Here is a 23,405-nt window from a genome sequence, read left to right on the forward strand (position 1 = left end):
CCCCCCCCCGGCTCTTGCCCACTTTCCCTGCTATTCACTCAAGGATTTGGGTTTGTTTGTCTGTTTTTAATCAGAGGAGAACCATTTAGCTGTACAAAAGATAGCATTTTGAAACCACAGGTGATCTCAGGATAAAGCCTTTACCTCTCCAGCGCCAGGTGTTTAGTTGGGAAAAGTTGCCAAGAATTCTCCCTTGAGGCATCTGAAGGCATTGTCAACCTAATTATACCCAGGAGCCGCCAGAATGCCAAACATTAATTTGTTTCCTGCATCCTGGGTAAGAGGAGAGGGGGGTGCTGAGGTACAAAGGACGGAGTCACTAATGCTTTGTGGGAGGCTGCAGTGATGTCTTCCCACTGGGATGGCCATGGATGCCTCCAGCTGGAAGAGACTCTTCAAAGATCAATTTGCCCATCCCCTGTTTTCCTGTGCGCCCGGAAGAGGTTCCTTAGCCTTTTTTTTTTTTTTTTTTTTTTTGTGGCTATGCCCATCACCCCACAGGATGGATGCAGACACCAGATGTTCCTCTGATGCACTTGAGCCCCCACGAGGCGGTCTGGGCAGTACACTGTGTAGGGTGGTGTCCAGCCACCATGGCTGCCTAATGACCTCAGGAAGATTGATTACCTAGGCAAACTTCACAATCATAGACTCCTCTCCAAGGTGAGGGCTCGTGGGGGAGAGAAGGCCAGGATGTCACTTGGCCTCCCGTTTTGTTTTGTCTGGCTCTGGAAGTAATCCAGCCCTGGACAGACCCAGACACACCACATCCATTTGTATAGAGAGGGCTATTTTCAGCAACACAGTAAAATATGCTTGAAGCTACCCCATGCTGAGGCTAGAGACTGTCCCTCTCCTGCTGCTCCCTGACCTATGTATGCATTCTGGTTTCTTTCTTTTTTTAATAAATTCTTTTTTTTTTTTAAGTTTATTTTTGAGAGAGACAGAGACAGTCTGAGCAGGGGAGGGGCAGAGAGAGAGAGAGAGAGAGAGAGGGATCGAGAGAATCCCAAGCAGGCTCTGAGCTGTCAGCACAGAGCCTAGTGTGGGGATCGAACTCATGAAACCATGAGATCATGACCTGAGCCGAAACCAAGAGTCACCCATGTGCCCCTTGGTTTCTTTCTCTTGCAACACGATAATTTCCACTGGAGGAACTGCCAGCTGCCTTCCCATTACCCTTCCACAGCTATCCCTTGCTTCTACTCTTTCTCCCCCTCACTATTATGCATTAAGTTCTTACCAATTAGACTTATCCCTCAAACGAATGATTACCACTCGATTTAATTACTGCATGCTTGCCTGATTACACAGGAGCCTCTTGAGAATCACACAAAATTCCTTGTTGCTGCCTCCTCTTCCCCTCACTAGCCACATTTATAAAACTAAATTCATTATGATATATTTGCCTTGGTTTGATTCCTCCTCTGGTGAGAGGGTTAGAAGCTTTGCAAAGCAGAATCACCAGCCAAGAAACGCTGCAGTTATACAAATGCAGGTTTTTTTAGTTCCTTTTGGGACATGAAAAAAAAAAAGGTATGTGTTTGGTCTGACCTGTTTTAGCTGTTTCCTAAGAATTTCCAGGGTTTCTGGCCACCACACAACATTTCTCTAGATTAAAGGAATGGATTTATTTAGCGGAGCAAAGAAAAGGGGATACACAGATTTGCTGTCAGAATTCAAAATTAGGAAGGACAGTTTTATGAAGAGTGCCACTTAGCTGCTTCCCAGGTCCATCAGGGCCGAGGGGGACAATTGGCTGAAAGGACAAGAGGGATTTAGGTTGGCTCTCAAGACTATGGATGAGATGCTAATGGCATCATTATTGTCACCGGGACTGGAGACACAGATGGACTGTTGACCTCCCTTTCCCAGCAGTCTTTGTGAATGGTGCTGTTCCCTCTAGACTGTTCAGTAGCCCTGTGGAGACAGGGGAGAGATGAGATGTGCTCTGGCCATTCCTCCCTGCCTCCAAAAGTGCATCCGTGTGACTTAAGGAGCAGGACAAAGCCTGTCGAGTCCCAAGGGCAGTGAGGGCTCCTGCCCACAGGTGGAGAAAGTGAGGGGAGACTGGGGCAGAGCCAGATGGGATGGGGGTTGTTCATCATTCCCTCCTGCTCCCCCACCTTCCTTTCCAGCTGGAAGGCCAGTGCACCACCCTGCAAAATGATGAGCATGAAACCAAGGCTGAGAACACCAAGCTGAGAGTCACAAACCAGGAGCTGGCCCGGGAACTGGAGCGGACCTCCCAGGAGCTGCAGGATGCCCGGAAACAGCTGGAGAGCCTCCAGCAAGAGGCCCACCAACTCCACCAGGAGAAGGAGATGTGAGTCTGGCCCTCGTGGGTTCCTGTCCCTGCTGTCCAGCCTCACCCCCTGCTGTGAGCATGACATCATCTCCTCCCTTGGAGACCCTGTCGCCTTGCCTAGAACGTGGGGCTCAGGGGCTCCTTGGTCCCTGAAATCTCTTCTAGGATCCCGAGGCCATCAAGCAGACCAGCACTGTAGCAAGCAGAATCTAGGATTGACAGGAAGTCTACAACCCTGTTCTTGGGAAATATATCATGTGATTCAAAAGATGTGTTAGCCACCCAACAAATACAGGGCGGTCACTGAGAAAAGGCTGAGTGTGTAGACAGACCACACGTGACTGTCATAGGTTAGAGACCCAGGACGAGAGTGAAGCAGGTAGGCTTCTGAGATTTAATCTGATGGAGTATATGACAGTACCCTGGAATCTTCACTGCAGTCTGCCTACTCTCTCCTACCAGTGTCCCTCTGTGTGGACACAGTGTGGTGAGCCCCACATCTCTCAGGGCCTGGTTTGCCAGTGACCTGCTCTTGGTGTGCGGCCAGTGGACTCAGCCTGCTAGGCAGAAGCACACGTAAGGAAGAATCAAGAGCTGGGTCTGCAGGCTGGGGCTGAGGAGCTGCCAACAGTCATCTTGGGAGTGTTAGGTTCTGAGAACAAATGCACTCTTTGGCGTGCCCAGGGACAGGAATCCCACTTATTTGTTCACACATTTATATTTGTTAACTTACTCATTTGTCAAAAATTTATTGCATATGGCTCTGCCCCAGGTACCATGTTGTACATTCAACATATCTCACCTATGTCAACAGTTTGACATTGTTTCATATGAACTTTACAGCATCCTGATGTGGCAGGTACTGTTATTATCAACTCTAAGTTATGGACGAGGAAGCTAAGAGTCAGAGGTTTTCAGTAACTCTCTAGCACAACACTCCGTGCTAGACACATCTTGCTGACTCCACACAGTGAATCATGAACCGGCCAGAAAATATGTACTCAGGAATGGGACTGGCCATCATTCACTCATCACTCATTCATGCATTCGTTCATTCCCTTCATTCATTCTGCAGAAGGTAACGTGTGCCTGGTCCTGTGCCAGGTATTTAAACAGTGTGATTTCAGAGGAAAGGTCAGTATTACTTACCAGTGCCTGAGTGTTACATACGTTAACTGTCCTTGTTCAAAAGGGAAAGCCCTCACTCCGTCTGAATGATGGCAAAATTTGGGTCCATTGGCCTAAATCAAATTGTTCTGCTGTCTGTCCTGTGTGTGCTGTCCTGTACTGTTTTGGACTGATTTGCCAGGGTGAAAGAGAGGAAATGTGTTTGCATGTGGAGTTTTACCCTAAAAAGACTTCTCTAGTTTTTTTATTTATTGATTGATTTTATTTTTTTTTAATGTTTATTTATTTTTGAGAGACAGAGACAGAGAATGAGCAGGGTAGGGGCAGAGAGAGGAGACACAGAATCTGAAGCAGGCTTCAGGCTCTGAGCTGTCAGCACAGAGCCCGGCGTGGGACTCGAACTCACAAACTGTGAGATCATGCCCTGAGCCAAAGTCGGATGCTTAATGGACTGAGCCACCCAGGTGCCCCAAGATTTCTCCAGTTAAAAAGAAAATGTATTCTGAGCAGCTGACTTAAGACAAACCCCTTCACTCTAATTCTTGGGTGACCAGGGGAGGACAGTGTATTTCATTGTAAATGAGCAAAATCAGTTCCTCCTCATTGAGAGCAGGCCAACAAGGCACAGGCATTTAACTTTACAAACAGAATTAAGGACTCAGGCTCTTAAAATTGAATCAAATTTTAAAACAACAAACATCTGAAGGCACCAGCATTAGAACAGCAAATGGAAGTAAGCACCCAGTGCCAGGGTATCAAATCACAGCATGAGGATTAAAATCTTTCTGAAGTCTTATCTTAATTAACCAAGCCAGAGACAATCTCTGGAGGCTGGGAACTGAAAAAGAGGGTCAGGAGGAAGAGATAAATGATTTCAGGAACTTCATGACTTGTTTTCAAAAAGCGCACAATGCCTTATGCAGCTGGAAAGCATGCTGGAGCCCAGGAGAGTGTGTCCTGTCTGGGGAGGTCAGGAGAGAGGGCAGTGAGAGCCTTAGCTGGTTCCCTGTAGAACAGAGTCCCAGATCTGCAGTACTGATAGCAGGTGAGTGCTCTAATCCACCTCTTCATTTTATAAATGAAGAACCTGAGGCTCAGAGAGATGCAGTGACACAAAGCCACACAGCTAGCTAGTGCCAGAAAACAGGGACAGAGCCGAGTTCTCCCCATATCATGTGCTTCCCCCCTCAACTCACAATGTCTTGCTGTCTGATGCTGCACCAGAGCATCTGGGAAAGGAGAGGACGGTACTGGGAGATAAAAAGACTTAGTCACTTATCAGCTAGAATTCTAAATGGGCAAAATTAATTTTTCTGTTCTCCAAAGATGCTCAAGGAGGGAGAACTTGATTTTAAAATAAGATAAAGAAAGAACAATCAAGCAGGAGAGATAACATAAAGATGAAGGTCAGCTGGAAAGCAGCACCTGTTTATTTTGTTAATGAATTTTTATTTGGGGTGGGTAGTTTATGATGAGACACAAAAGGATCTATACTCAGCAAGAGGTCTGCAAAGACCCAGAGGCCACCCCTCAGGGTTTCTTGTGGATCCTTCCAGAGTGTTCTATGCATATACAAGCACACACACACTTTTCATTTACACACTGTTCTGCATTTGCCTGTGTTTTCACTTGGCGATATATTTTGGAGATGCTCCCTCTCTCATCCCTCTCCAGAAAATAAAGCCAACAGCAGTTCCCTAAAGACAGCCATAAACCTGTCACCAGTCACTCCTATGAAAAATGGTAATTTCTTTCTCTTTCAGTCCACATAGTACCAAGTACAGACCTTTAGAATGTCTAGGTTAGATGCCTTCCTTTTTGTGAACACAGAAAAAGTCTGACAATGTGTGTGTATCTAAATAGATGCATGTTTATTAGACAAATAGGTAGACATATTTCATCAATATGTAGTGTGTGTGTGTGTGTGTGTGTGTGTGTGTGTGTGTGTGTGTGTGGCTCCAGCAGTCAACTCTGTTGTGTCTACAGTGCAAAGACCTGGAATGCCTTATTTCTTAGGAATCGCTCCTAAATCAAATGTTCTGTGAGAACACAGATGTCAGGTGTCCAGGGAGTGATTTCCCTTAGCAGGGGTAGAGTCGTCTGCTCCTGGTTGAGAATCAGAACCCAGGGCTGGGACAGAGGATCCACAAAGCCATCGTGGCTCACAGGGCACCGCAGCAGCAAACAGCTGTGCTCACATACTGCTCATCACAGCAGAATCCTAGACAGGGATTTGGGGACCCGGTTTGGATAATGGGAAATACATTGTTTTCCCTCAAGTTGAAATTAAATATAATTGGTAATAAAGTGTTAGGAATTGGCATCTCTGCAGGAGCTAGAGAAGTTTTATTGCTTAATTAGGATTGTCTGAGGTGAACTTAGAATTTGATTCGGTCTGTTATTGTTGTAAATTGACTTTATAATTATTCCATAAAGGGGGAAGAACCACACAGATACCTTTTAAGGAATCTATTGTGAGGTGGGCTCAAGCCTTATGGACTGAGCAAGCAGGTGCTGTTTTCGCCAACTCAGTAATGGCATTGAGGGTGCGGCAGAGGGGTGACTGTCTCCGCCCAGCCCGGTGTGTGCACAATCGGGGTAGTCTGGACAGCCTATGGAAATGGACGCATTTTGTGAGACTATAAGATGCTCCCTACACTAGCAACTATGCTGTGGTTTGGAAATGTGGAACTTTGGGCCTTTTGCAGTAACCTTAGGGGTGATTTAAACATTTCTAAAAGCACAGTGCAGAGCCCAGAGGGAAGGATGGAGGCAAAGTTGCGAAGTTCAGCAAGGCTTATTTTCCAGTGTCACCCAATTCTGCTTTCCTTTTTTTTCTTTCTTCCCCGGGTGGTGTTGAATACCTCCCCGACTCACCCCTCCCTTCCTCTCTTTCTTCCTCCATCCCTGCCTCCTTCTTTCATCCCCCACTCTCTGCCCTCTCTCCTTTTGTTTCTTACTACTATTCGTTTGTTGTTGTTGTTGTTGTTGTTGTTTATGTATTTATTTTGAAAGAAAGAGAGCATGAAGAGTGCACAAGCGAGGGAGGGGCAGAGAGGGGGACAGAGAATCCCAAGCAGGCTCCAGGCTCCAAGCTGTCAGTATGGAGCCTGATATAGGGCTTGAACCCACGAACTGTGAGATCATGACCTGAGCTGAAACGAAGAGTTGGACGCTTAACCAACTGAGCCACCCAGGGTCCCCTGTTTCTTACTGCTTTTTGTTGACGACACCTTCATGCTGGGCACTGGGTTGCATTTAGAGATGCAGACAAACCAGGCAATTCCTACCTCACCATCTGAGTTGGTCTCCAGACACCTCCACTACCTCTCAGCTCCTCCCTCCCCTTACTCAAAGGATGATTGACATGATTGATGTGTTCACACTGTGATCTAAGTATCTGATTATAATTGATACATTTGATCTCTGCTTTATGGCTAGAGATGAGAACTCCTAAGTTAAAGAAATGAATGACCAACAGAGGAAATTACAGAGATCTAAGAACAGATTGGAGACTTATAGGGGAGGATGGGGAAGGGGAAAGGATTCTTCTGGAACTCCTGGAAACAAAGGAAACCAGCTACAGGAAAAATACAAGTTCTGCTCTCACTTGCAGGATTGGGCTGGAGAGTATTGGTTCTGGGTAGGACAGGGTCACCTAGAGCCTGGGAAGGCCAAGTGATTATTATGAAGCCCTGTTCATGGGTTTGGGAGTAGGGGGTCCTAATCTACTCAGTCGTGGATTGTCTATGGGACACGGGGAGAGTTACTGGTTCTCTGTCTGTGTCTATAAAATAGGGGTAATCTCACCTTCCAAATCGGGAGTCTGTGATGATGAAGTGAGATCATAGCTGTAACCACCTGCACACAGCAGGTGCTCATCAGGGGAGGCATATCCCTCTGACCCCAGGGTGGGGTGCTACCTGCTGGTCCTACCCAGGACCAACTACAACAGGACCAACTACAACACAGCCCCTCACACCGTGGTGGCTTAAATCCCTGCTATAGAAGCTCATAAGTCTGTGTTGGCCTCTTCTTCAGGGAAGTGTACCGTGTGACGGAGAGCCTGCAGCGTGAGAAGTTGGGGCTTCTGAAACAGCTGGATCTCCTGAGGTGTGTCAGCATCAGATGTGTTCTGAGAGCATATCCCACATTCCTTGGGTTGGAAGAGCCAGGCTGAAAGTCTTCCCTGCCTACATTCTGGATGATCACAGCTGCTGAGAGAGTGCCCTCATTCCCCTGATCCCCAGCATATTATGTTTGGTCCCTTCACACACACGCCCACATCCCTCTCCAGTTTGCACATCTGCAGGTAGGCTCTGCCTCATTCTTTGTGGCATCTCCCACAGCACCTTATGTGGTACTTGCTCAGGTAGGAGCAGAACTGAATTTCTTGAGCATCTACCCAGTGGAAGATATAGTATCCCTTTCTCTTTAAAAAAAAAAAATTGATGTTTATTTTTGAGGGAGAGAGAACGCAAGCTGGGGAGAGGCAGAGAGAAAGGGAGACAGAGAATCAAGTAGGCTCCACATGTGGGGCTCAAACCCATGACCTTGAGATCATGATCTAAGCCGAAGTCAAGACGCTCAACCAACTGAGCCACCCAGGTGCCCCTGGGATGCCTTTCATCTTCAACAAAACTAAAGAAAGAAGGGCAGTTCCTGATAGGGGAATTAACAGAGAAGGAAAATGATAGCAGAGAAGTGAAGCAATTTACCAAAGGAGACAGACACTCACTTCGGGAGTCAGACTTGAGATCTGTATCTGGCTGATTCTCTTGATTCTGCCATAGTCTCCTAATGTCTGTTGAATGAGCAAATGAGTCACAAACAGAGCATAAGCAGAGCAAAGGAGTTTAGAGTTTCCTCCACTTGCTACAACTTACTGTAAATTCAAAGCTCATTGGTCTGGAATGTGCCAAAACCAAACCCAAAACAAAACCTGCGTGTGGAAAGATGGGATTTTCACTTTTGCATGTGAGGTTTCCAAGTTACAGTACCTTCTGTCTGCCAAACACCTCTTGGGAATGGTGATGGGGCACGAGCACTTTGGGTTCTGCTTTTTATTTTTGTTTAAGCTTATTCATCTATTTTGAGAGAGAAAGAGTGCTGGAGGGAGAGAGAGAGAGAGAGAGAGAAGAATCCCAAGCAGGCTCCACGCTGTCCGCACAGAGCCCAATGTGGAGCTCGAACTCACAAACCATGAGATCATGACCTGAGCCAAAATCAAGAGTCGTCCGCTTAACCGACTGAGCCACCCAGGCTCCCCAGGTTCTGGTTTTTAGAGTGCAGTTGTCTTAAATCAGGTACACTCTGACTTGTTTTGTTTTATTTGAAAGCAAGGTGAGGTCACCGTGTCTGGCATCTGTGATGCTACCAAATTGAAAAGTGCTCAGAACTGAATGCATTTCAGATTTATTTCCCTCAATACATGATTCAAACAGGACTGCAAAGGCTGGGGAGATGGAAGGGGGTTCTGACATGACCAAGTTCTAATCCATTTGAGAGCAGGTCTTGAATCTTAGAAGGCTTTAGTGAAAAGAAGAGAACAGGGTGTACAAGGACAAATTTTGATTTTTCCCCCTTTTTTCTGTTGTACTTAGAAGAAAAGGACAGATTCAAAGCGAATGAGCAGAGGAGAATGACAAGGCAGATCTCTACAAACGCATGGGTCTTTTTGATGGAGACTGGCATTTGTGCAGAATTACATGCCCAAAGTCTTTCTGTGCTATCACATGCATACAAGCTTAGATTCTGCAGCAGGTCAAAGTCCATCCGTAGCGAGGAAGGCCCCCATGGCAGATTTTTCCTCCACAGTGAAATCATCAGGTAGTGACAGACAGCAGTGGGGAAATGGGAATCAAGGACAGAGATAATGCCGAGGCAAGGGATATCAAGTTGGAAGTTGGGGGGGAGGATGGGGGTCTGCCCCCATCATGGCAATGGCTGGGATATGACAGTGTGAGGAAGGGACTGCCCTCCTAGGGGCAAGTAGCAGCAAAAGGAAACAATTTCAGGGGACTCAGTTGGGAACATGGACTTTGGGGCCGGATCTGGGTCAAGACCCAGCACTACCCTTATTACTTTGTGTGACCTTGGGCAATTGACTTAACCAGATGGAATGTTCGTTTTCTCATGCCTGCCTCACAGGCTTCTCTTGAGAGTGAGATGATATATATATGAGTGACCATCACGACAGGGCATTAGTGTGAATTAAGGTGGACATTTATTTAGAGGGTGTAGCATCTCTTTGACTGCCGAAGCTTCTGCCTGGAGACGACTGCACAAAGCAGGAAACACCACAGCGAACTCCCTGATGGAGATTCCGGGGCCCCCATGTCCTCACCCGGGTGCAAGGCTGCTAACCTCTCTGCCAGCATAGAGCGAGGGGCCTTCTGGAAGGAAACTCTCCCTTTGCCATTCTCAGGCTTTGCTACTATCATGGAGACAGGCAGAACTGTCACATGAGCATGTCCCCTGTGCCCATCCATGCCTACCTCCTGCCTTCTCTGTTGTGGTGGCTGAATGCCCCATGTGCCTGGCTCTCCCAAATGTGCACTAGAATGAGACCTTCCTCAAGGGCTGGTCCAGTGGGTATTGTCTCTCCTCCATGGCTGGTTGTTTCTCTTTTGGGGAGACCAACCAATGTCCTATAGCATTTCTTACCCAGCAGCTCCTGTCACCACTTAGGCATCCAGCTACTTTGCATTTCTTTAATGGCTTTCAAAACCTTTCAAAAGAAGTGTTTACACTTGCATTCCATCTCCACTTCCTCTCCTCACATTCTTGACCCTCCAGTCAGGCTCCTTCTGCCTCAATTGCACTGAAAGGGGAACCAGGGACCTCCATGTTGCTTGAAAGAGTGGCCAGTTCTCAGGGTGCCACCCTTGTCTCCAGCAATGTATTCTTAGCACAGCATCTGTAGGGCTCCTTTGAAAACTTGAGTCAGATCAGGACACTCCTCTGCTACTCCCCCAACCCCCACGGCTTCATATCTCATCTGGAGTAAAATCCCAAGTTCCTACAATGGCCCACAAGACTATGAATGAGCAGGTCTCCATTTGTCCCCTCACCTTTCTCTGACCTCATTTGCTTTTTTAAAAAAATGTTTATTTATTTATTTTGATGGGGGGGAGTGGCAGAGAGAGAGGGAGAGAGAGAATTTCAAGCAGGCTCCATAGTGTCAGCACAGAGCCTGATGTGGGGCTCGAACCCACAAACTGTGAGATCATGACCTGAGCCGAGATTAAGAGTCAGACACTCAACAGACTGAGCCACCCGGGTGCCCCTCTGACTTCATTTCCTAGCGGCTCTCCTCTGAGCACTCTGATGCCCTCCTCTGTGTTCCTTGCACACCCCTGTTTGAGCCTGACTCCAGGCTTAGCCTTTGCTGTCTCCACTGCCTGTGCTGCTCTTCCCTCAACTGCTGGCATAGTGCCCCTTCGCTCCTGCAAGCCTCTGCACAGATGCCCCTCCCTGACCGGCCTCCTGAAATACCACTGCACCCCTGGCACTCTTTATTCCACGTCCCTGCTTTATCTTTCTTGAGAGCAATGAACCCTGCACTAAAACACCAATTCCCCAAGGACAGAAACTTTTTCTTTTATCTATTTGTGTAAACCTTGAGAGCTAGGACTTCACTTAGCATGTAGTGGGTGCTCAGGGGACATTTGTGGGAGTACTGCATGCATGCATGAAATGAATGGTTCAGGGAGAGAGCGCGCCCAATAGCAAGCTCACAGGTGCAGCTGGAACTGCTGGTCACCCTCTGGGGGAGGCTCCCCCTAGTGGTAGGACAGACCAGTGCATGATCCTGAAGGGTGGTGGGTGTCACAGTCATTCTATGTCCCCCCACCCCTGCCTCCAACTGATTTACACACAAACTACCCTCCATCACCCCCCCCCCCTTAGGAAAGAGATTCCACGCGCTCCCTGGGCCTTCCACATAAAGCCTTTCTCTGCACTCCTCTCACTGGCAAAGTGGCTGCTCTTGGATTTCTCAACTGCAAATACCATGTCTAAATAGATTCCCCTTTTCTGTTTGCAGGGAAAGGAACAAGCACCTTCGGGATGAACGGGACATCTGTTTTCAGGTAATTGCCCTGTGTTCCCTTTCCCGATGGGGTTTGGGTCCCCTGGCCGCCAGAGACCATGCTGGGACAGGCCCAAGAATGTCCTTGCAGTCTGGCTCACCCTTTCTGTAGAAGCAGAAAATGGCATGGATTTTTTGAAAATAATAAAAAATTCGAGGGGGCCTTCTGAGTAGCAGTGTGTTAGTTTTCCGTGAAGTAACACACTTTCTTCTTGGCATGAAGAGACTACGATGCTTGGGAGGGTCACAGATTTCTTGGACATGGACATGGTAGCTCCATCCAGGAGGCGGTGCAGTTGAAATGTCATGATCACTTTTAACCAAAACACTCACAAGGTTTTTTTTCCTTCATTAAAATTTTTATCATTTGATGAAATTTGCATTTTTCCACAATCATGGAACAAATTAAAAATGTACATTTGACTATTAACATAGCTGATTTTAAGTACCCATTTTTTTATCCTGTGGGGACCCTGCTCCTCCAGAACTGAGCTCTACAGTACACACTTTCCCTAATAGCACAGAATCCTATATTTATTTACAGGTCATCATTTTGAGCCACATTAAACAAAATCCAGGATTCCGTGTTCTCCTACTCATCTTCCCCTTTAGATAGGAGTCATTGGATGCTCTGAAGGGAAGGAAAAAGAGGGAACAATTCATTGATGCAATGTTCTAATGATCAGGATTTATCACACCATGAATTTCTCATATGTCCCTGGGCAAGTCATTAATTTCCTTGAACCATGACCCCAACTATCACATGAGGAAAGGGAATGCCTATCCTTTTTTCCATATGATAGATACTTTTGAGGGAAAAAAAAAAAAAAACTCTTGGAAAGAGGAGGGTCATATGCTGTGGGCCCTTAGCTGGACAGTGGCCTAAATGTGGTCAGCACAAGGCAGCCGGTTTGCAGTGAATTAGGTCCGACCTGGTTTATAACTGCAAATCCCTGGGGGACCTGGTTACACCACTGTATCTTTTCTGTCACTGACTGGCAGCAAACTTCTCTACCGCCTACCTCTGTGTACTATTCGAGCAAGGCTTAAGCCTGCACATGTTTGTTTGAGGATGATAATGGTTATAATTGTTTTAGAAGTAACACTGAATTTATTATGAAACTTCCAACCAAATGTCCCCCTAATCCTTTGACCTCACGTCCCTCCACCTGCCAAACTCATTTTGCTTTGAAAAGGGAATGGAATTAACAACCCCTAGCGGGGAATAGAAAAAAGAGGGATAAAATCACGTTCATGCTGAATAATAATTAAAGATTAATTTGGAATCATTATAGCCATACCTTCAGGGACCCTGGGAGCACTGCAGCCCCTCCTTCTCTCATTAAGAATCACTGGAAATCGTGGGGATGGTTGATGAGAGATTCTTCCTTGTGATCGAACTCCCCCTCATGTTCTGGAAGACATTTGCTGGGGAGAATTGCCAACAGGGTTGCAAGCCCTGACTCCTCCCCTCCCCCACAAGGGCGCTGGGCTAATCGATCCTCTGGGCCAGTCCCTTTCTCATTCCTGGGGCTTTGGAAGTAAAGAGTTAGAGGCACACAGATGAGTGTGATTTAAAGATGCACAGACATTTCCACGCGTAAATATTTTCCTATGCATTCCACATTATCTCTTCTTATTGTCATCTTGCAAACTGTTAGTACTCCTGTGAAGGGTAACAAGGTGGACCCCAGGCTCTAAACTGTGTATAGATTCATTCCCTTAGATTTTGGGTGGGAGATGGAGGGATCCTGGCAAGAGACAATAACAAAAGGAAAGAGTGGGTGAATGTTAACAGGGAGCATGTGAACATTGTGTCTTACTTCAGAAATTTGTTTAGAGCCTGACCTGTGAGGTGGGAAAGTTGAGCCCTTTCTGCTCAAATATTGGGACATATCAGCAGGCATGGATCTGAGGGCATTCTGTGTTTCTGCAGAAAGATAAGGCAGCCAAGGCAAACACAGCTGCTTCCAAGGCAAACTGGAAACAGAGATCTGGCTCTGTGATAGGCAAATATATGGATGGCAGAGGGATTCTTAGGAGGTAAGTTATCCTGTATTTCTTCATTCATTATGTGTTCATTTGTCTTGCACTCCTCTAGAGCTGGCTCTGAGCCCGTTGTTTCTCAAGGAGTGGCCCTGGGTGAGGAAGCCTGGAATCCCTTTCACTCATTCCCCTTGAATCTTGGAGGACGTGTTCCTTCCTTACCCTACATCCAAGTGGGAGGAGGACTGTGCAGAGCAGGTCCCTAGGACAGGACATCATCTTCTGGGGCTGCCCCACCCTGGTGTGTGTCTACAGAAAGGAGCTGAAGAGACGCTGTAGATCAGTGGAGGAAAGAGAGAGAGGACGAGAGGGGTCGAGCAGGAGAGATGAAGCGTGGCTGTAGGTACTGTGCTCTCTGTTGAGTAGGCTGAATGCACTTGGTTTTTCAAGGACATGACTATTTGGACTCTGAAGGGAAATTAAAGTGTGGTATGGAGTCTCCAATAGTTGAACTCCTTTATAAGCAGGAATAGGGCCTGCGCTTGACAGATTCCTTTCAATGACTCATATTTAATTACCTCAAAGATAACATTTTTTGTGGTTGTTAGACAGCACATTATTGAGTTGGAGTCCCCAAAGGGGTGGCTCATTGCCCATTGAAAGAGGCAAGCCAGTCCTCTGCCCTCTCTTCTTTTTTGACATGTTGCTCCATCCACATAAAGGCCACATAAAGGTAGAGGCAACCAGACCCCTAAGTATGAAAGCCAGGGAAAAAGTGAATAGATTTGCTTATCCAGGAGACCCTGAGGACAGCAAGTATGAAATCACAATACAAAAAGGGGAAGTGACTCTGGAGATGTTGATGAGCTCATCAGTCAAGGCTTGGACCCAGTCATCCTGAATTCCTTTTCTAAATAGCTCAGAGAGGGATACAGTTGGGGATCCAAGTTTCTGCAATAAGAGTTGGCCTTTCACCAACTCAGCATTGAATATATTCATTCAACAAACATTCACCGATGGCTTACTTTGTACCAGACATTGTTTTGAGTTCTGTGAAGATCCAAAAATAAGCTAAACATGAGTCCTGCCGTAAAATCCATTATTGAGTGCCTCCTATGTGCAAGATATTATGCTATGTGCGAAGTATACAGTGGTGAGCAAAATAGACCCTATCTTTGCTCTCATGGAGCTTATGGTTGAGTAAAGGAAACAGGCAATCAAGTAAATAACAAATTGTGCACCATCAGTTCCAATACAGACTTTGGCAGAAGCCACTGCTCTCTGCTGCTGGTACATAGCCTTTGGTGACAAAACCAAAAATGAACACAGTCGTGCTAAGCCAAGGGTATTACAGAGTGTCAATAGTGCTCGAGAATTTTCCAAATCAAAAGCTTTTTTCAAAAAAATGCTTCATTTTAGGGCTGTTGCGGTGGCCATTTTTTTCCTGGCTGCAAGGCCTTTAAAAAATATGCTGCATGTGTATTTGCACACTTGCTCACATGTGCACACATGTACATACTTGGGTGGAAGCAGAGTGAAAGTGAATGGGAATACTAATTGTGTTCTAAAGTGGATAAGCAGTCAGTAGGGTTGATAGACTAGAGAAGAAATTTGTTGGAGAGAGGACAGTCAGCTTCTATTAAAAACTATGATTTTATAAATAACTGGAAAAGTCCCTGAATTGCTATAAAGTTCTCTATTTTATATCAAGGGAACCAAATTAAGTCACCATTTTTGTGAGCAAGCCTTCTCTCTTAATTTATCTTTTGGAGTTGTACTTAACTTTGGGACAATGATACATGCAGTTTTTCCTTTTTCCTTCCTATTACTGGTCCTTAGGAATAATAAATATTATAAGCTGAAGACAGGGGGGAAATGAAGGGAGCTTCACTGTTCTGCATACTCTGTCTGTGACCTTCCCCCCTGCCTTCTTTCTCCATTGGCCCTGTCACTTCCTTACCTCATTCACATTCTGTTTTCTTTTCTAATCATTGCATATTTGTGTGCATGTGTGTGGACGTGCATGTGTGTTTCAGTTTTGGACTCAAAATTCTCCCTGTCAAACTTCCATTTAAAACACTTCCCAGCTTTAATTGTTCACAGAGACCCGAGCTCCTGTGCCAGGAAGGGTCTGTGAGGCCTTTGCTGTCAAAACCTTCTGAAAATACAGCCTGTGCTTTCATTCTACATCTGGTTGACCAGTTCCCTCCTTTCACTTCCTGCTGCTTTTCCTTATTCTTGATGCTCAGATGCTTCTGGGAGCAAATATGCATGTAGACCTCTGAGGCCACTTACTCTTCACTCTGACTTCCAGGGACACTGAAAGAGAAAAAGAAAGGTAGAAAAAGCAGGTAGAGGTGCCCTGTCTGGCTTGCTTCCAACCCCAAGCCCATCCCCAAGTGAGCAGCTTCTTTGGAGCCAGTGGACGTCCATCCTGTGGTGGGGGCTTCTCCCAGAGCAGCAGTACCCCTCACTCACATTGCCAAGGGCTGTTTTGTGAACATGTCTACTTATGCATTGTCTTATTTGTGAGATAGGCAGGGAAGATGAGCCACATTTTATGCTGAGGAAACTGAGATTTGGAAGGGTGGAAGTGTCTTACCTAGTGGCATAGTCAGTAAGGGCTGGTATGGGACCACAGCCAAGGCCACCTGATTGTTAATTGTGGATACTTTATTTCCAGATCTTTTTTTAAATGTTTTATTTATTTTTGAGAGAGCACAAGTTGGGGAAGGGCAAAGAGAGGGAGACAGAGGATCTGAAGTGGGCTTTTCACGGATAGCAGTGAACCCCAATGTGGGGCTTGAACTCACAAACCATGAGATCATGACCTGAGCCGAAGTCAAACGCTCCACCAACTAAGCCATCCAGGTGCCCCTGTCTCCTTTCCTCACACCCTCACTCCACCTTTTAAGCACTTCCCACAGCTTGTCGAAGTATATTTAGTTGTGCCATTATTGCTTCCACTCCCCACTACGCTGAGCATTCCAGGAGGACATGTCCACCTGTGTGTGACTATGTCATTAGCTAAATATCTGGTGGTAATCATCATCACCACCACCTTCATCATCTTCATCACCACTACCATCACCACCGCCTTCATGATTGCCATCATCATCAACATCACCACCATCTTTATCATCATCATCACCACAACCTTCATCATCACACCATCAACATCATCATGATCATCACCAATGCCTTCATCATCTTCATCACCACCACTTTCATCATTATCACCACTACCTTCATCATCATAACACCACCTTCATCATCTTCAACACCACCATCCTCACCACCACCTTCATCATCATCATCACTACCACCTTCATCATCACCATCACCTTCATCATCATCACCACCACTTTGTCATTTTTATATTCACTAAGCACTTCCATAAGTGTGTTGGGTGAATGAGCCCAAGAATGCAGGGTCTTGTTTTTTCCTTTCCTGGAGCTCTCTGCCCCCAAGGCGTGATGCTCTTCAGTTACTTGTTTGTCACAGAGCTTTCAAGACATCTTGCTTGTCAAAGAGCTATGAGACATCTCTCTGGTTTCAATATTGATATATTTTGTGCTATTCTCCCCATTTCTCTTCCCTTCCCTATCCAAAAATAGCCAGTCAGAGGAGGAAGAAGATGTATTTGGCTTCTCGAGAAGGAGAAGCTCCCTGGGCCTGAGTGGATATCCCCTTCCAGAAGAGGAGCCAGGACCTGGGGGTCCACTCACCCGGGCATTCCGCAGAATCATCTCTATTGAAGAAGACCCCTTGCCCCAGCTCCTGGATGGTGGCTTTGAGCAGCCACTGAGCAAATGCCCAGAAGAGGAAAAGGTCTCCCAACAGAGGGCGGAAAGACAAAGCCAACAGGCCAGACCTTTGGAACGCATGCCTACATCTCCTCGAGGGCAACCTATTGGAAAAGAAGACCTGTCTAAGGTAAGGGCACATCCTATATTGGTCCATAGATGTCTTTGTCACCTCTATACCTGTCATTTGCATTTGAGCCCAAGAGCCGCAAAAGCAGCGTGGGAAGTCAGGTTCAGCTTGGGAAGTCAGGTGCAGCTAGTTTTATGAATCATCATATTTGTGTCCTTCTGATACCAGCTTGCCCTGCTGAACTGAGTGTCACTGGGGAGACTCAGGGGTCCTGGTAAATACTCTATAACTTCTGTTGTTTTCCCCACTCCCTATGTTCTCATTTCTGATTCAGATTCAGAAGCATTTACTGAGTAGCTACTTTAGACAAACAATCTGCTTGGCTCTTAGCATAAAATTATCACATACTTTTGAAATTACACATCCTCTCTCACATTCTGTGACTGTTCCCAACAGGGGCAATCATTGCTCTGCAAAGTTTGTGTACCATCATTTTTCTCTCAGTTCCTCATCAGCTAATCATGGTTTCATTCCCAAATGCCCTTCCCATGCCTCCCTTTGGGGTGACCCTCTGTTCCCACATCCCTCCTGCACTTCCTACCAGGTATTCCTGCTAAATCTTGTGGGAGAAGTAGGCCATATTAACCATCTTCCTCTGGTTCATGGTGATGATGTTCCTCACCTTGTTGGTGATCCAGGCCCATGAATAGACTCCTCAAGCCCTTTCACCTCCCACTTGACCCTCTAAAAGGCTATAGAAATGTCCACGACAATGTGAAAGAGGCTCCCCCCGTCCACTGGGGCAGCCCTTTAGACCTGAGCCCTTACCACTGGAGCATTTTCAAATGGCTGTGTTAGCATATATGACAGGAAACCTTTCTGACCACTGCAGGGACCTGTCGGCATCATTGTCATTCTTGGGCCTGGCTTAACATTCATGCCTACGTATCCTTTCCCTGAAGGGCCCTAAGCCAGGGGAAACTGAGAACTGGATGGCACCAGTGGTGGGTAGGAGCTCCTCCTTCCTACACGCCCTTCCATGTACCCTTCATCACAGACCTACACTTGCAGGCAGGGGGCACATAGGGGTTTTAAATATCCCAAGATATACCCCCAATATAAAAGTGTTAAGAGGTCAGTAGGAGACCAGATAAAGGGAGAAACTAAGCATCCATGTGTGCTGGGCCATGTGATCCCCACAGTTGTCTGATGGGGTCCATCAGAAATGGCTTCTCCCATGTGACAGAGAGGGACACAGAAGCCCAGAAGAGTGGGGCCTGGTCTAGTCCCACAGGGACATGCGCCCAGGCTTCTCACCATGTGCTCTCCTGTCAGTGCTGGCTGCCCCAGGTGTGCCAATAGTTAGCCCAGGACAGAAACTACAGCAATGGGGAAATACGCTGTACAAGGAGGCAATAGCAGCTTCGGTGGAGGCTCTGGTCTTTAGAAGAGCACTGTGAGGCAGGCCCTCCCATGCAAGGCTGCTAAGGAATAAATTGGTACAGCCTTTCTGGAAAGCGGTTTGATAACAGGAATCAAGGACTTAAAAATTCCACATCCTACAAACTGGCACTTCTCGTCCAGCAATCTTTCCTAAGGAAATAACCAGATTCAGAAAAAGACTTAACTCAACAATGGTTATGTATATTTGTAAACACTTGAAAAAATGTCCAATGAGAGAAACATAAATTCAAGTGTATTAACTCAATAGATTACGTAGCACTGCTAAAAATAACATTTTCAAGAAACTTTAGTGATGCAGAAAAATATTTATAATTTAATATGAGAAAGTAGAATAAAATTGTATATAATATCTCAAATCTTTTTATTTTATTGTATTAAGTTTGTTTATTTTGAGAGAGCAGAAGAGAACGAGTGGGGGAGGGGCAGAGAGAGAGAGGGAGAGAGAGAATCCCAAGCAAGCTCCACACTGTCAGTGCAGAGCCCGATGCAGGGCTCAAACCCACAAACTATGAAATTGTGACCTGAGCCAAAATCAAGAGTCGGACACCTATCTGACTGAGCCACCCAGGCGCCCCAATATCTCAAATCTCTTTAAGTAAAACATATATTCATTCATCTATATGGAAAAAAGCCTGGAAGAAATGCATCCAAATACAAATAGTGACCACTTCTGGGTGGTAAGGTAGATTATGAGTAATTATTTTCTTCTCTACTTTTCTGTTTTTCCTAATTTTATTTTTTTATTATTTTTTTAATGTTTATTTATTTTTAAGAGAGAGAGAGAGAGACAGAGCACAAGTTGGGGAATGGCAGAGAGAGGGGAGACACAGAATCTGAAGCAGGCTCCAGGCTCTGGGCTGTCAGCACAGAGCCCGACGCAGGCCTCGAACTCACAAACCATGAGATCATGACCTGAGCCGAAGTTGGCCGCTTAACCAACTGAGCCACCAGGTGCCCTTGTTTTTCCTAATTTTAAAAATTAGCACGTATTACCTTTAGTTTCCTGAAGCTTATTTAAAAAAAAAAAAAAGTGCTAGGAAGGAGAATGAGAACAGGTCTTTCTCTAGCCCTGGCACCCCAGTCTGGTTGCCTCACTGCAGACTGCCCCCCAGAGGGGACACAGGTTACATGAGTAAACATGACTAGGAGTTCCCTGCACCCATCAACTGGGTCCTGCCTAGAGCTGGACCATCAGTATGTTGACCTTCTTTGGCCTACAAAAAAATGTGCTCTTCTTGGAGTAGGGCCAGCACAGCATCTGCAGCCGGAACCTCCTTCTCTTGCCCTAGGCCTCACATTCCCCACCTGTCGCTGTGCCTAGGGATACACAGACTGTTGCACTGAGCTGTAGTCTCAAATAGATGACAGTTGGAGGCAGAGAGGCTGAGCAGAGACCATCAGGTTGGATGCCCTTCTGCATTACAAGAATAAAGAAAACAGGGCAGAGAGCATAGTTTATGAGTGTGCGGTTTTTTAAAGGTTTAGTTTAAACTCCTGTAATTGACCTTGAATTCCCTCCTAAGTACTACATGGAATTGATTTCTCCCCAAAAGGCTGTTAATGGCTTTTCTCTGAGACTCAAGTTCTGCTAATATCTGCTGTCACTCCATTATAGTATTTGCTCAATGAGAGGAGCTAATTCCCCCAAATCCGCTTCTAAATAGATTCAAAAGAGCCTCCTGGCTTGGGCAGGCGGTGCTGGGCCCAGAGGCAGGATTTGGACGAGCACACAAGCAGCTCAATGGAAGGGAGGATCATGCAGCCGAGAGGACTTTGTGCCAGAAGGCGGCTCCTTACTCTGCTGCTCCTGGCAGTCCTGGAGCAAGTCCATTCCCCACTGGGCTCTAGCATCCCAGACTAAAGAGCAGGCCGGCTCCCAGTCTATCTCCCTACTGCTGCTGGGCACAGGAGAAGGAGTACAGTGACTGTTTGGCTCTCGAAAGCTCTGTCCGGTGGCCTGGCATTGTGGATTTCCCAACCTACTGAGTGGAGACTGTTCCCCAGGGCAGACGGGGTCCTAAACAGAAGCTGATGAGATGGACAGAAGAGTGATATGCAGGGAGGCAAGAGCGTCCTCCATTCAGTCTAGGCTTGCAATGATAGGGCAGAAATCAAGGCTCCCTAGCCCACCCCAGGCAGTCTCTGCCCCTGTGATATAGACATGCTTCCTTTTTTCTATCTCCCCCCACCCCCAGCAAACATCCCACCTGTCCTTCCCCTGCATGGAGCATCTCTGCCTCCTCTTTAAACCCCAGCTGAAAGTGTCCTCCCCTGTGGATCCTTGACTCTTCCTCTGTGCTCCTAGAGCACTCAGCAGCTTGTTTTATAATTTTTTGTTTACACGCCTGCCTCCTTCCCTCCACGGCAAACCAGGCCTGCCTCCTTGTCCCTGTGTCTTCAGGGACAACACAGGGGTCTGCAACACAGGAGGCAGACAACACATGGTTGAATGAGTGTCTCTCTTCCCTCCCACTGAAGCTAGAAGGAGCCTCTGTGCCCGGAGCCCAAAGCTACGTGCATCCAAAGCTGGAGTGCCCTCCCTCATGCTGGTCCGGGGGCAGGTCCCCACCTTCGCCTGGACACTATAGGGACAGGTCGTAGCAGGAGGAGGGGCTGGTGACTATCCTGGCGGTTGGCCAGACTGTCTGCCATCCACAGGAGGAAGCCTCTCCCTCCATCCCAGACCGGCTCTTCAAAATTGTGTTAGTGGGCAACTCGGCCGTGGGGAAGACATCTTTCCTGAGGAGGTTCTGTGAGGACCGGTTTGCCCCAGGCCTGGCAGCCACTGTAGGTGAGTTCTCGGGTCCCACTCTGGGAAGGGGACGGTATGAGAAGGGGGCCCAGGAAGGGACTGGGGGCCCAGCAGGAGTGACCATGGGGGCCTGGCGGGTAGGGAGGCCCGTGTCCGCTTGTTCCCCAGTGAGGCTAAAGGGGCAAGGTGAAGTCCACCTCCCTCACCCTGCACGGTGCTAGCTGCTGAGCTTGTTCCACATGGAGCGGAATCACAGAAGGCTTCCTCTGTCCAGCCTCAGGGGAACTGAAGTTTGCCTCATGCTCCCTCGTCTCTGAGCCCATCTATTTCTTATCTTTTTTTCTCCATTTTCAGCAGGGCCCTGAGTGTTCATGCTTTTCCTCAGGTGCACACCTGACACCACAATCCCCACCCCATCCCCCAGGGGTCAGCAGCTTCCTGCCCTGCCCTCCGGTGTGTGTGTGTGTGTGTGTGTGTGTGTGTGTGTGTCCCCACCTCCCCCAGGGGCCAGCAGCTTCTTGCCTGCCCTCCTGCGTGTGTGTGTGTGTGTGTGTGTGTGTGTGTATGTATCCCCACCTCCCCCAGGGGCCAGCAGCTTCCTGCCCTGCCCTCTGGTGTGTGTGTGTGTGTGTGTGTGTGTGTGTGTGTGTGTGTGTGTGTAGATGGGTGGAGTGGAGGACAGTGCATTGGGTGGCTTCATTTACCATCACATTTTACCCATTCTGCATCCCAGGCCTGCTGGGTGACAGCTGGGTTTCATCATTAGGCTCAGCCACTAATGGATGATCATGGCTTAATGTGTTCCCACTCCTGAGTAATATTTTATTCACATGGAGGCCTTTGCTCACTGCATTGGAATATGTGACAAGACTCAAGGGTGTACTGACCTTTTAGCTTTTGTTTGAATCACTCAAGCAAAACATAAATCCCTTAAGCACCTACTATGTACCATTTAACTGTAGTGATCAGTCAGCTGGATTTGAAAATACATTGATGTGACCTGCATAGTTAGCATGGGCTTTTATGTTCATCTCTTCAAATCTGTGTCCACACAACCCCTGTTATCAGCCCAATGGAGAGATCAGGAAACTGAGGCCCAGAGAGGTTAAGGACACTTGTCCACATCCCCTCAGCTGGTTTAGTGCTGATATTGGCCCCCTGCATATCCCTTCTAGTCCATCCCACAGTATCTCCTAACAGTATTGAGTTGTGTGTGCCCAGCACCCAGTGGGTGATGAGGACACTTCCCTGCCACGAGAGTTGGGCACACATTGATACAGGCAGGGGAGGCTGTTAAAGTTCAGTGGGACACCAGAGGACCTGGATCTTCATCCCAACTCTGCCGCTGGCTGATCAGCCGTGTGACCTCTGGAGGACATGCCCCACCTTGGGGCTTCAAGTTTTTCCTCCTGGAGGATTTGAACCAGGTCATCCAGGAAGGCTTCCAAGCCTGGTTCTCAGTGCAGACCATGTTTGACCTTTGACTGTCTGACAAGCTGGCTCTATAAGACAGACTTTCCCTGCTCCAGGGCCCTGCCTGGGGAGACTCCATTTTCTTCCCTTTCCTTCCAAAATTGTCCTGCATGTGGATCCCTTCCCACACACTTCAGGCATACTGTTCTTACGGTTGGGTCTTTTCCTATGCTGTTATCACATCTGGAACATTCTCCTGTCCCCTCCCTTCTGCCTCATTCCACCCAAAGACTGAGAGAGTCCCCAGATGAAGAATCAGGACCCTGACAGGAAGAGGGGCAGAGCCTGTGACTCAAGCCTGGAAGAGTCTGGCCTTGAGAGGCAAG

At 47.2% G+C, this 23,405-nt stretch overlaps 1 protein-coding gene across 1 annotated transcript in view; it reads left to right on the plus strand.

Moving 5' to 3' along the window:
• The window catches only part of CRACR2A (calcium release activated channel regulator 2A), a 133,359-nt gene that overhangs the window by 91,907 nt on the left and 18,047 nt on the right, over window positions 1–23,405 (plus strand). The window contains exons 8-13 of the mRNA XM_040462641.1: window positions 2,139–2,326; window positions 7,478–7,549; window positions 11,484–11,529; window positions 13,465–13,571; window positions 17,132–17,450; window positions 21,513–21,645. Coding sequence (XP_040318575.1) covers window positions 2,139–2,326; window positions 7,478–7,549; window positions 11,484–11,529; window positions 13,465–13,571; window positions 17,132–17,450; window positions 21,513–21,645 — 865 coding nt within the window. The remainder of the gene's footprint in view (window positions 1–2,138; window positions 2,327–7,477; window positions 7,550–11,483; window positions 11,530–13,464; window positions 13,572–17,131; window positions 17,451–21,512; window positions 21,646–23,405) is intronic.

The sequence above is a fragment of the Herpailurus yagouaroundi genome, unplaced genomic scaffold (assembly GCF_014898765.1).
Source record: "Herpailurus yagouaroundi ecotype Mexico unplaced genomic scaffold, PumYag 355, whole genome shotgun sequence".
NCBI lineage: Eukaryota > Metazoa > Chordata > Mammalia > Carnivora > Felidae > Herpailurus > Herpailurus yagouaroundi.